A 13,390-nucleotide genomic window follows, 5' to 3' on the forward strand; every position below is an offset into this window, starting at 1 on the left:
GGATGTCAATGCTGCTCCTCCATAGATCCAGCACAGTGAGTGAGGGTTGATACCCTAGGATAGGAACTGTGTTACTGGCAGGACCACCAGGTGAAAAAAGGCCTGAAAAAGGAAAACATCACCACACAATAACATCTTAGGGCTAGTAAGCTGCAATATATTACATTTTAGTTCTTAGCTCTACATATGTTGGGTGCTAAAATATTAACCATCACTTTTTCACAGGTGTTACGTCAAAGGAATGAAACAATTGTTGTAGAAGTCCTGGTTATTGGGTTTGATGGGTTTAATGAATACAGAATTCCACTTTTCCTTCTCCTATTGGTTATCTACACCCTTACCTGCATTGAGAACCTTCTGATGATCTCTCTAATATGGAAGAGCCCTCGTCTCCACTCCCCCATGTACTTTCTGATCAGCAATTTATTCTTTTGCGAGTTTGTTGGCACCACAAGTGTTGATCCATCGGTGATGCAAAACATCCTATGGGGAAGAAGTGTTGTTCCTTATGTTGATTGTATCATTCAGATAAATGTAGTGATTGCTGTTTTAGTCTTTGAGACTTTTCTACTGACGCTGATGTCCTATGACCGATATTTGGCGATCTGTCAACCATTGAGATATTCGGCTCTCATGCACAATAGACTCTGCCTGTATCTCGTCATCAGCTTTTGGTTATTTTCAGCCGTGTTTGTATCAGTTTTATTTTACTTCTTTATGGGTTTAAAATTTTGTGCCCCTGTCATCATCTATTATTTTTTTTGTGAATGCACTGCATTCTCTATCCCGGTGTGTGTTATGTCAAACACAAAACCCCTCTACATATATGGCTGGGTATTAACGTATCTAGTTAATCTACCTTTTGGGTTTATTGTCTTGTCCTACCTACTGATCATTATCTCCATCCTGAGGATAAAGACATCAGCCGGGAGACGGAAAGCCTTCTCCACCTGCAGCTCCCATCTTGTGGTGGTGACTTTATATTTTGGAATACCATTTGCTACATATGCACTGACATTCTCTGATACATTGAGTAACAACATTTACAACGGACTCACCTTTATATACTTTTTTGTGCTTCCCATGTTAAACCCCATCATTTACACTTTAAGGAGTCAGGACATTCATAAAGCTTTAAAGACATCAGTGAATGACATGAAAGAATATTGGGCTGTTAAAGGACATTCAAGATAAGAAAAATTACAAGCTGGTGGATGCAGTGTTGTGAACACCAGTATGATATGTTGCAATTATCTTTTCTTTGTCTGTGTTCTCTAGGATGTATGGTAGTGTATTGTATGTTGTGTTTCCTTTTCTGACTTCCAGAAAGAATCCTTAGTGCCTGTTTAGCTGAAGTATCGGTAGCCACAACAGACATATTAGTTGAGGTTTCTTTTTTTTGTGTTGCTTTAGCTCTTCCATGTTGGCTTTGTGAAGTTCCCTCCAGACTGGTTTTGTGGGTCTTCAAGGTGGATATTGAGATCCATTATCATTTTTGATGCAGCACTTCTGTGCTTGACCACAATCTTTCTTAGTGTTTAACAATCCATCATTCAGTTACTCTCTGCAGTTCTTCTAACTCCAAGTAAGTCTTGCCATACTTGGTGGAGACTATTGCTGTTGGAGACTTGCGATAATGGGTGGAGACTAGTGCACTTGGAGTTTTGCCTTGTTCGATAGAGACTGGTGCTCTTGGAGTCTTGCCATGCTTGGTGGAGAATGGTGCTCTTGGAGTCTTGCCATGCTTGGTGGAGACTGGTGCTCTTGGAGTCTTGCCATGCTTGGTGGAGAATGGTGCTCTTGGAGTCTTGCCATGCTTGGTGGTGACTGTTGCTCTTGAAGTATTTTCATGCTTGGTGGAGACTGTTGGAATTGTAGTTTCAAATGCTTTGTGGAGACATTTGCAATTGGAATCCTGCCAAGCTTGGTGAGACTTTTGCTTTTGTGGTCATGTCATGCTTCATAGAGACTGGTGGTCTTAAAGTTATGCCATGTTTGGTGGAGACTTGTGCTCTTGAAGTCTTACCAAGCTAGATGGAGACTTGGAGTCTTGCCATGCTAGGTGGAGACTTGTGCTCTTGGGAGTCTTGCCATGATAGATGGACACTGGTGCTCTTGAAGTCTGGCAATGCTTGGTGGAGACTGTTGAACTTGTAGTTTCAAATGCTCTGCGGAGACTGTTGCACTTGTAGAGACTTACTTTTTTAGTCTTGCCATGCTTGTGGGAGACTGTTGTTCTTGAAGCACCAAACAATTTGGGCATTACTGATACAGATGCTCCAGCTAAACAGAACCAATAGTTTGTCCAGTTGCAATTCTGATAAGTCATTTCACTGGCCACATGTACTAACTGTTGCTGGACAAAACTTTTAATACACTACGATACAACTTAGAGAATGTAGACAGACAAAGTAAAGAGAAACAAGATAATCACAACTTTTCAGTGCAGCCTGCACAAATAAAAGTCCACCTCCTGGAAGTACAGGCTTCTCTAACCACTTGAGAACCTTGGGGTAGGAGATACTCTGTAGAAACTCAGATAAAAGTTTTATTTAGGGCATATTCCCCTTAGGATTAGCTTTTCTGCCCCTGACGCTGCTTCCCGGTTACAAATGTAGGCATTTCCAGGCTGGCAAAAATGACAGGCTGGACTTGCTATGTATCTCAGCTGTGTAAAATGATCTTGCAGATAGTATGAAAGTGTCATTAAGATGTCCAAAATACAAAAAAAAATGTTTGCCTTTAGAGTAAGTGAGGGGTATAACCCCCATCAAGTTTTGTTGCCATCTGTGTCCCATTGGGGAGATTTCCCTTCACTTCCTGTCCTATAGCCAAAACAAGAGGTTATGAGAAATCCTAGTGTGTCATCAGGGTCTCCAGAACTAGGGTCCCCAATGGAAATTGTTACCCTCTATTACTGTTCTGGTGTTAACCCAGTAAATAGGACAAATAGAGAGGATGAATCTCCCTAATGGGGGCATTAGACAACAATATAAACCTGACAGGTGTTCTAATCCCTCTCCATCCTGTCCAAAACTGAAAAAAAATGTCATTTAGTTATATTCAAACGTAATTGTCTTCTTGTTTCTGATTTTTTTAATCATTAATATTCAAATGTGTGACATTTATATTCTATTCAATTTTTTTTAAAATTCTGTGCCACATTAAAAAAAAAATTTGTAAACAAAGTTTCCAAATGTACCAGAAATATCATTTTAGTGTCATTATAAATGGGACATAGTATGTATAAAATTGAATACATTTCATTTCCAGTCAAATGGTTTATTATAAAACGAACACTGGGTAAACACAGAAAAAAAAACAAATGGATCAAGATAGATTTTTTTTTTTGTCTGATTGCATAGAAAACACAGTCAATATTGACCAAAAAATACTTGTTTGTATTGAAAAAAAATGTATGCAATACTTTATTATGGCAGGTAGTACTGAATAAACAGGCCCATGGTTGAATTGTAAAAATTGCTCTGGTCTGTAAGGAGTTGTCAGTGGACATAGCATATCCTTGACAAATTTCCAATGTGTTCAACATGTCCCTGGCACAGTGTTAAAGGTGGTCAAGACTTCCATGAAAAGGAGCTTTGTGCATAGCATGTCTTTAACATCGACTATGTGCTCATCTTGCCCCGGGAAGTCAATGAACTCTATCCATTAAAACCACGTATGTCTAAATGTATCCTCCTGGGCCTTTAAAGAGGCTGCAAGGTCTTCAATATGTCCAATCTCAAGTCAACCGAGGCCGTGTTATGTGTAGAATTCAGCAGAGATTCCTTACTATCATAGTAATGAAACCGAACAATGATGTCTCTTGGTCTCGCGCCCAATGGAGGTTTTGGGGCAAGAGAGCTGTGGGCCCTATCCACTCGCCAATCTATATCGAGAACTGCTGGGGCCAATGCTGTGAACAGACCCCGTAAATAATCTTGCAGATCAGTGTCACCTATTGACTCGGAAACGCCACGCATACAGAGATTCTGTCTCCGCTCCCTATTCTCCAAATCTTCTTGTAGATATTGCAACTGGGACATCTGTTGTTTCAAGGTATGATTATCTTCCTCCAGTACATGCACATACTGCACCAGATCATCAAATTTGGTTTCTAGGTGGTCTGTATGTTCTTCCACCAATGCTATCTCCCCTCTAAGTTCCTGAGCTGTTTTCCCCACTTCCACAGAAATAGTATGGGACAAAAGTAGAAGACCATGCAACTTATCACCCAGAATGTCTGCTGTGATATAGGGGACAGGAGATGGAGAGGATAATGCAGTGCTGTTACCTCCGCCTCGCGACCTGTCGGATCATCTGGTTCTGTTTCTGGGATGATGTAATTACTCGAGGCCAAGAATGTGGCTCGTGACACATATTTATCCATATGTGTAGGCCACAGATGCCTGGTGGGTGATGGAGGGTATTTCTGATGCCCGATTTTGCCAGTGGGGATCTGCAAAAGATACTGAGTCCAGTACTTGTGCTCTCCTGTTGTAGTTGGCTAGCATTGACTCCGGGGAGCTGAAAGAGAGAGCGGTAAAGCAGAACAGGATTAGTGTGTGACTGCCATCTTCAGCCTCCATGCATCAATCTTTAAACAGTTGTTGTTGCCCTGAACCATTCACAGATGAAAAATTTAGCACATTTGCTACCACGTAAAACCAGAGGAAGGTGATATCTCCATATTTTAAGATGTTTAAGATTTGGGTAGTAGTTTGGGTAGTAGTTTGCTTTGGCTGTCCATGATCTTGCTGATGTAAATTTGTCCTGTTTATGGTCGATTCTTATCAAGCTCTCATTAAAAAGTCAGGTACTACAGTTAGAACTGTGTAAATTTTGCCAGCAGCAGGACATTTTAAATGAAGAAGAACTGCTTAAAATGTTATAAAGAAAAATAAATAGTATAAGCAGGTGATTTAGTACAAGAATTAAGAAAAAAATCCCACACAATGAAAACAAAAACTGAGCTTTAGTTTCAGGGGTGGTACTTTGCTTTTTTTTGTTTGCTAAAAGTCTTCCCTTTAAAAACCCAAAAATACATCCATGTACAGTATCTTACAAAACATAAACTTGGGAGTCATACATCAGTCTTTGGGGAAGTGTATCAGCCTTTTGACCCTCTGCTCTATTTGGCTCTATTGAACCTTCTTCTATAGGCTCTTTCTCAGATTCAGGGGCTGACTGAAGGGTCTCTACTTCACTTCAATCTGTTGAATGGAAGACTCCTACTTGGGTCTGAGGTACAGGGGCATCAGGCTTGAGAGTCTTAGTAGTAGAAGTGGATGGAGTGACATGCATCGACTCAGATGATCACAACCAATCTGTACAGACATCATCTTCCTAATTGTCTTTCTTCTTTTCTCAAGCAGGTGCAGGATGACTACAAATCGGGTTACTGGAACTTGCCTTGAACATGATGCCCTAGTAGAGGATGGGTCAGTCTACTTGGACATCCAAACAGCTTTACTCAGGGGCAAAATGGGATTTCATTGCCAGACTTTCAATACGCCTGTCTTCCCCTCTGGTCAGATCTGATACACTGGCAGATTAGATAGGTAGGCCTGGAGCAAGAAAAAAAAAACAAAACATAGGGTCGACATGACTAGGGGGAATAGAGAGACAACATAGGGTTAAATTATGGGAAGGAAGTTTTGGGGATTAAGGATTACCTTACTGGATGGGGAATGTTGGAGAGGGTCTCCCAGGAAGGAAAGGGAGGGTCTGTCCTCAGGAAGTCCAGTTGGGGAAGTTTGGAAGCTTCCCACCCTTCCTCCCCTTCATGCTTTGGTGTGGACTGTCACAGCGGCCTTGGTGGTGGTTGGTCTTCGGAGGAGGAAAGAATCCTGTATGGAGACAGATTCGGGACCCATCAGTGGAATGGGGACCTCGGTACATTCCAGTTAACAAGGGGTTAAGTCGGAATAGGTAAAATGGTGGTCACTGTGGATAAGTAGGGTTATCCCCGAGCCGGTCTGTTGCGACTTTGGATAAGTAGGATTGTCCCAGAGCCGGTGGGTTGCGGCTGGGGGCCTAAGTTGAAGGAATGTTTTTCCGCAAAGTGAAGTTGAGTTTATGGCCCTCAAAAGACCACCACGTTTTCATCTGTTTATAATTTGGAATGTTATGTTATCGATGTTAAAATAATTTATTGGTTAATAAAAGGCTGCTATGGCCATTTTGACTCCAGAAACTTGTTTGCGTATTTTGTATAGCTGGGATGGTGGAGAGTATGGCATAACAGGATTCCAAATGATATATGGATGGGATCCCTACTAGTCAGCTAGCTTGTGTTTCTTTGGTATACCTAATTACCTGGAAGTACTCAATCACCCGGCTGTGAGGCCCCATTCACACATAAGAATTTTGTAATGCAAAGCTTTAAAATGCTCACATGTTGGTTCACATCTTTGCTCCAAGTTACTTGAAGCCAAACGCCTGAAGCTCAAAAAAGATTTGGGCAGATTGGTGCATTTTTGAAGAGATATTTTTTTCCATATGACATAACAACCAGTTACTCATCCCTGCTGTCAGCCAGCAAGGATGAGTTATTTGTTGTTAACCATTAGCCACCCGGCCTATAGCCGTTTTTGGCGGCCGCAAAAATTCTCTAGCTTTCCGGGGTGTACGCCATTTGGCGTCCTCCCACACATGCGCAGTTCACGCGGTTGCAGAGCCGCGCAGCGGCGCAATCTGTCACCGGCCATGTACCTCGGACACGGCCGATGACAGATCTGAGTACCGGCACCCGTTGCCGGTACCATGTGACCTGCTGTGACCAATCACAGCAGGTCACATGACAGTTGTATACAATGGATGGCTTCATTCATGCCATCCATTGTATACTAGTGCCTAGCTGTGAATGGTCACAGCAGGTCACATGCACATGTCATGTGATTAGCTGTGACCAAATCACAGCTAAGCACAAAAAAAAACAAAAAAACCTGAATGAATCGATGTCTTTCAGGTAAATGCTTGCTTATAGCAAAAGTAATTCTTTGCTATAAGCAAATTGTGTAAAAAAAAAAAAAAAAAAAAAAATACTGATTACTTCCCCAAAGTAGTACAATGTTACTATGGTAACATTGTACTACTTTGGTCATAGTAAAATATGAAAAAAAAATCTTACAAAAAATAAAAAAAAATGTAATAAAAAATTAAAAATAATTAAAAAAAAATATATATATATATATATTTTTTTTTCATACTATCACCTGTCAGTATCCCTGTTCACCCCCATTCCAGTTATATGATGACGCTGTACTGCACTGGTGACAGTATGTAAAAAAAAAATAGTGAAAATAATTTTTTTAATTTTTTCATTTTCCGAAAAACTATGACAAAAAATACAGCTTCAAAAAACTCGCCATTCCTCTTATGAAGTACGTCGGACTGTCTACTCTGCAAAAAGGGGTCATTTGAGGATATCTGTACTGTTCTGACATTTGGGTGATATCTGTACTGTTCTGACATTTGGGGGATATCTGTACCATCCTGACATTTGGGGGATATCTGTACCGTCCTGACATTTGGGGGATATCTGTACTGTTCTGACATTTGGGGGATATCTGTACTGTGCTGACATTTGGGGGATATCTGTACTGTCCTGACATTTGGGGGATATCTGTACTGTTCTGACATTTGGGGGATATCTGTACCGTTCTGACATTTGGGGGATATCTGTACCGTTCTGACATTTAGGGGATATCTGTACTGTCCTGACATTTGGGGGATATCTGTACTGTCCTGACATTTGGGGGATATCTGTACTATCCTGGCATTTGGGGGATATCTGTACTGTTCTGACATTTGGGGGATATCTGTACCGTGCTGACATTTGGGGGATATCTTTACTGTTCTGACATTTGGGGGATATCTGTACTGTCCTGACATTTTGGGGATATCTGTCCTGTCCTGACATTTGGGGGGATATCTGTACTGTTCTGACATTTGGGGGATATCTGTACTGTCCTGACATTTGGGGGATATCTGTACTGTTCTGACATTTGGGGGGATATCTGTACTGTCCTGACATTTGGGGGATATCTGTCCTGTCCTGACATTTGGGGGATATCTGTACTGTCCTGACATTTGGGGGATATCTGTACTGTCCTGACATTTGGGGGATATCTGTACTATTCTGACATTTTTGGGCCTCAAGAAATTAGATTGGCTGTCAGTACTTCAGGATTGATCAATATTCAGATCTATACCATAGTTTGTGAACTCTATAACTTTCCTACAGATAAATAATACATCCTAATTTGGGTTATTTTCACCAAAGACATGTAGCAGAATACATCTCGGCCTAAATTTATGAAGAACAATTATTTATTTGCAAACTTTTATAACAGAAACAAAGAAAAACTTGTTTTTTAAAAAAAGTTTTTGGTATTTTTTTGTTAATTTAGCAAAAAATAAAAACCCCAGCGATGATAAAATACCACCAAAAGAAAGCTCTAGTTGTGTGAAGAAAATTATAAAATTTTAGTTTGGGTACAATGTTGTATGACCGCGCAATTGTCATTTAAAGTGTGAGACGTGAAAAATGGCCTGGACAGGAAGGTGTAAAATTGTCCGGTATTGAAATGGTTAAGGAGCTGGCACCCACTGGCTTCCTAACAACGATGAGTCATCCCTGCTGTTGGCAGCAATTACCTATTGACAGTAAAATGTAAACAAAAGAGCCGACAGTGAAAAAAAAATTGTAAGGGTTCCTCAAGCTATACCACGTCTTTTGGGTCTGGTATGGATTTTAAGGAGAACCCCATACAAAAAAAAGGGAGCCCCCCAAAATCCATACTGGACCCTTATCCGAGCATACAACCCAGCAGGCCAGGAAAGGGGGGGGAGTGAGCAGTCCCCCTACTAAACCACACCCAGTCACACGACCTCACATGCCCCCCCATGTGAACCAAGAAAATGTTAAAAGTAAATAAAAACACAAATACAGTTTTTGACAAACAAACATGTCCCCTGATATAAATTCATCATCAATCGTGTATAATGTTGGCCACCAACCAGCATGAAAAAAAACACTGCCTACCAAACACATCTGCTCCCATCAGTAGACAGGACAGCTACTTCCCCTATGCTAAGTAAACGTGGGGTGGGGGGTCACACAATGGCATCACTGGGTGACCCCACCAACAGATGTTACTCTGAGACTTGCCCTGTAATGCCATATGGGCGTGGACACCCAGTGATGCAATAGGTGACCCCACCGGCATGTTTACTTAGTAGCTGGGGGAAGTGGCTGTTATTCAATGAGTGTCTACCAACAGGAGTGTACGTGCTCAGTGGGCGGAGTTTTTTTGTGAGGGTTGGTGGCTGGCGTTCATCATGATTGACAATAGATTTACATTGGAGGACATTTTTTTTTTAAATAAAGGACTGTGTTTGTGTTTTTATTTACTTTTGTATTGTAAAGCGCTGAGCAAACTATTGGCACTATATAAATCCTCTATAATAATAATGACTTTTGACAACGTTTATTTTGTTAAATGAGTAAGGGGTTCTATGTACCCCATACTCATTAACATGTGAGCCAGGATTTGGAGGGCTTCTAGATTTTGATATTTTACCCCTTGCACCCCCACAAACACTGGGACTGAGTTGCAGGGAAGGGACCATTGTCCTCATTAACACGGGGACAACGTGCTTTGTTGGGATATATACAGCGTGTGTGTATATATATTTTCCAAGATTAGAGATCTGGTGTGCTGGCCATAATCGTTATTAAGGTTGACACCCAGGAGAGACTTAAAACTTGTTTTTCTTTCTTTATCTTCATTGTATGATAGATAGTTAAATTAGCAGCTTACAGAAGATAGCTGGTGGACAGGAGCAGTCTATTTTCTCCACTGTTGGTGGCACTCGTCTGTAGCAAAACTGCAGTTGGAGGGGAAGTCAAGGGAAACTTGGTTTCTCTATGGTTCCCTAGAGCAGCATTTTGGTCTTCTACACTGCATTCAGGCGGTCATCTTGGCTCACACAGAGTATTTATAAGTCCCTGTCCTCAAGTTTTGGTGTGCATTTGGGAAGTGACTAGTGGAGAAGAGTATACCCGTCTGTCAGAGACAGTACTAGAGATAGGGAGAAGTTTTGTTGGGGTACAGAAAGCTCAGGTCCTATGTCTGCACTTCAGCAAGTTCACTATTGGGTTGGACCGGCCACACTATACAAAAATGGCCTAATGCATACTGTTAGACAAGTTAATTTGGTTTGTTTTCAGGCTGGTTGGCAAGTTGAGCTTGGAATTTTTCTCTTTTGTTTGACATGCGTCGCCCTTTCATGTGCTCCTTGCTGTGAAGGCCAGTTATAGACTGGGGCAGTGGCCATTTTTTGTACTGTTGAATTGTTGGTGAGGGGGCGCACTGGACACCCTAGCTGCCATTGTGCTACATGCTGAGTGTCCAGTGCACTCCTGTACCAGTACTTTTAAGAAGAGGTGGGCTCCCTCAGGTCAACCTGTCATTGGCCTATCCATTAAATACATGTGCCTCTACTATGGGGGCTCTCAAAATTTGTAGAGTTAGAAACTAAAAAATATCGGGCTGCCATGATAAGGTTCTGTAGCTTATGCATGTATGTGCAAATGTGTGCTAACCCTCTTTTTAATGCATATTGTTAGGCCGGTTAATTTGGTTTGTTTTCAGACTGGTTGGCAGGTTGAGCTGGGAATGTTTCTCTTTTGTTGTTTGGCCAACATTTCCCTATCAGAATGGGAGGAGAGACTAGAGAGTGCTGCATGCCTATACTAGGTTCTTGCCCAGCTGATAGTAGAGCTGGTCATCAACTCCCTGGAGGATGTGACCCTCAGAGAGGTAATGGTGCTGCCGGAGTATGCTTGGTCTAGCCTGGAACAGATCATAGTGTGCCTGTTGGGTCTTTTTGGGGAAAAAGTGACAGTCCCTGTGCTGAGGTTCTCTATTCATACACAGCAAGAAGAAGAAAGCCTCACCCACTTTGTGGTAGCCCTCCAGAACCTGTGGAAGTTCCTAGAAAAGAAAGATAAGGCCAGTGGGCAGAGGGCTTGGACTTGAGAGCAGTCTGGGTCTATATGATCAAAGCCTTTGAGGCCCACCAGCAGGCAAGCAAGAGCCAGCCAGAATGGGTGGGGGTGGTCCTTTCTCCTTCCAAGCAAAAGCTGCTCCTAACACACCCTTCCGGTCCCTGCACATTAGGGCTCACAAAAAACTGCATATGGAATTGGTAATACACAGAGTGGGGTCATCTGGGAAAGTCACAGCCCATGGGTTTCCATGATTTTCCTAGTGAGAAAAAAAGATGGAAACGTACAGTTTGGCATGTCCTCCCCACAGCTGCCACCACCTGTGCACTCCCCTACCAGGGACACTAACATAATAAGGTGGGACCTGGTGGTGCTAGCAGTCAAGAAATGTGGGACCTGGTGACACCGGCAGCCAATATACGTGGGACCCTGGTAATGACAGTCAAGAATGGGGGGATCTTGTATCACTGGTATTCAAGAAAGGTGGGACCTTAGCACTGGTAGTTAAGAATGGTGGGACCTTGTAGAAGTGGTTGTCAAGAAAAGTTGAGATGTGGTGGCACTGGCAGTCTAGAAAAATGGGACCTTGTAGCACTTGCAGTCAAGCTAAAGGTTATCAAGCAATAGCAGAAACAGCCTTTAAAGCAGTTTTTGGTCCTTTTCTACCAGAAGTCTTTATTAAATATGAACCACCAAAACTTACACTTTAAGTTTGGATTAGGATTTGGCCATCCTAATCCCTGATGTTTAGTCCAAATTTAACATCATCTGGAATTCAGGTTCAACTTGGTATCTCAGTCCTAGAACCTGTATATTGACACAAAACCCCAGAGGGGCAAACACATTTTTGTTTCATGCTTACAGACCACCACCACTCCTGAGTACTGACGTGAGGCTGGTAGAAGTGACAAGTGAAGCCTGCAGTCAACACTATCTTCTGGCTACAATGCCCTTGTGGGTGATATATGCTGCAATGATTTCAGACTTTCTCAGGGGCTACATCAGCCCACTGGCAGGACGAACACCTAAATACTTTATGAGGTTTATAAGTCTCTTACTGAAATCATAATCTTTGTTTGGGAACATATAGTATGTGTGTGTGTATATATATATATATATATATATATATACACACACATACATACACACAGGTGTGGACTGACCATTTGGAAACTCAGGCACTGCCCGAGGGCCCGGGGTCAGTAGGGGGCCCTAAGAGATGCCCCTGGTACCTTTTTCATAGGCTTTTTTGAGTTTGGGCAAGGACACAGGGGCCCAAAGATCCCCTATTGCCCGGGGGCCCCATGAGTTGTCAGTCCGCCCCTGTATATACAGTGAGGAACAGAAGTATTTGAACACCCTGCGATTTTGCAAGTTCTCCCACTTAGAAATCATGGAGTGGTCTAACATTCACATTGTAGGTGCATTCCCACTCTCAGAGACAAAATTAAAAAAAAAATTCAGGAAATCACATTGTATGATTTGTAAAGAATGTATTTGTCTCGCACTGCTGAACAGAAGTATTTGAACCCCTGAGAAGATCCGTGTTAATATTTGGTACAGATGCCTTTGTTTGCAATTACAGAGGTCAGACATTTCCTGTAGTTCCTGACCAGGTTTGCACTGCAACAGGGATTTTGGCCCCCTCCTCCACACAGATCTCCTCTAGATCTGTCAGGTTTCGGGGCTGTCGCTGAGCAACACGGAGTTTCAGCTCCCTCCAAAGATGTTCTTTTGGATTTAGGTGTTGAGACTGGCTAGGCCACTCCAGAACCTTGATATGCTTCTTACGGAACCACTCCTTGGTTCTCCTGGCTGTGTGGTTCGGGTCGTTGTCATGTTGGAAGACCCAGTCTTGACCCATCTTCAATGCTCTGAGTGAGGGAAGGAGGTTGTTGCTGAAAATCTCACAATAAATGGCCCCATTCATCCTCTCCTTAATACAGTGCAGTCGTCCTGTCCCCTTCGCAGAAAAGCACCCCCAAAGCATGATGTTACCACCCCCCATGCTTCACAGTAGGGATGGTGTTCTTGGGATGCAACTCATCCTTCTCTTTCCTCCAAACACGACGAGTGAAGTTTAGACCAAAAAGTTCTACTTTGGTCTCATCTGACCTCATGACTTTCTCCCATGCCTCCTCTGGATCATCCAGATGGTCATTGATAAACTTCAGACGGGCCTGGACATGTGATGACTGGAGCAGGGGAACCTTCCGTGCAATGCATGATTTGAAACCATGACGGCGTAGTGTTCTACCGACAGTGACCTTTGAAACTGTGGTCCCAGCTCTCTTCATGTCATTGACCAGCTCCTCCCTTGTAGTTCTGGGCTGATTCCTCACCTTTCTTATCATCAGTGATACCCCACGAGGT

General features: G+C 42.4%; 1 protein-coding gene across 1 annotated transcript; it reads left to right on the plus strand.

Moving 5' to 3' along the window:
- The first annotated feature begins 224 nt into the window (after positions 1-224).
- LOC149460363 (olfactory receptor 5V1-like) lies at positions 225-1,360 on the plus strand. Its single transcript, XM_089679773.1, has one exon. The coding sequence runs from the start codon at positions 361-363 to the stop codon at positions 1,192-1,194; it is 834 nt and encodes a 277-aa protein (XP_089535899.1). The 5' UTR covers positions 225-360; the 3' UTR covers positions 1,195-1,360.
- Positions 1,361-13,390: the final 12,030 nt, after the last annotated feature.

Source organism: Staurois parvus, unplaced genomic scaffold (assembly GCF_062004578.1).
Source record: "Staurois parvus isolate SC_StPar_1 unplaced genomic scaffold, SC_StPar_1.0 ptg000231l, whole genome shotgun sequence".
NCBI lineage: Eukaryota > Metazoa > Chordata > Amphibia > Anura > Ranidae > Staurois > Staurois parvus.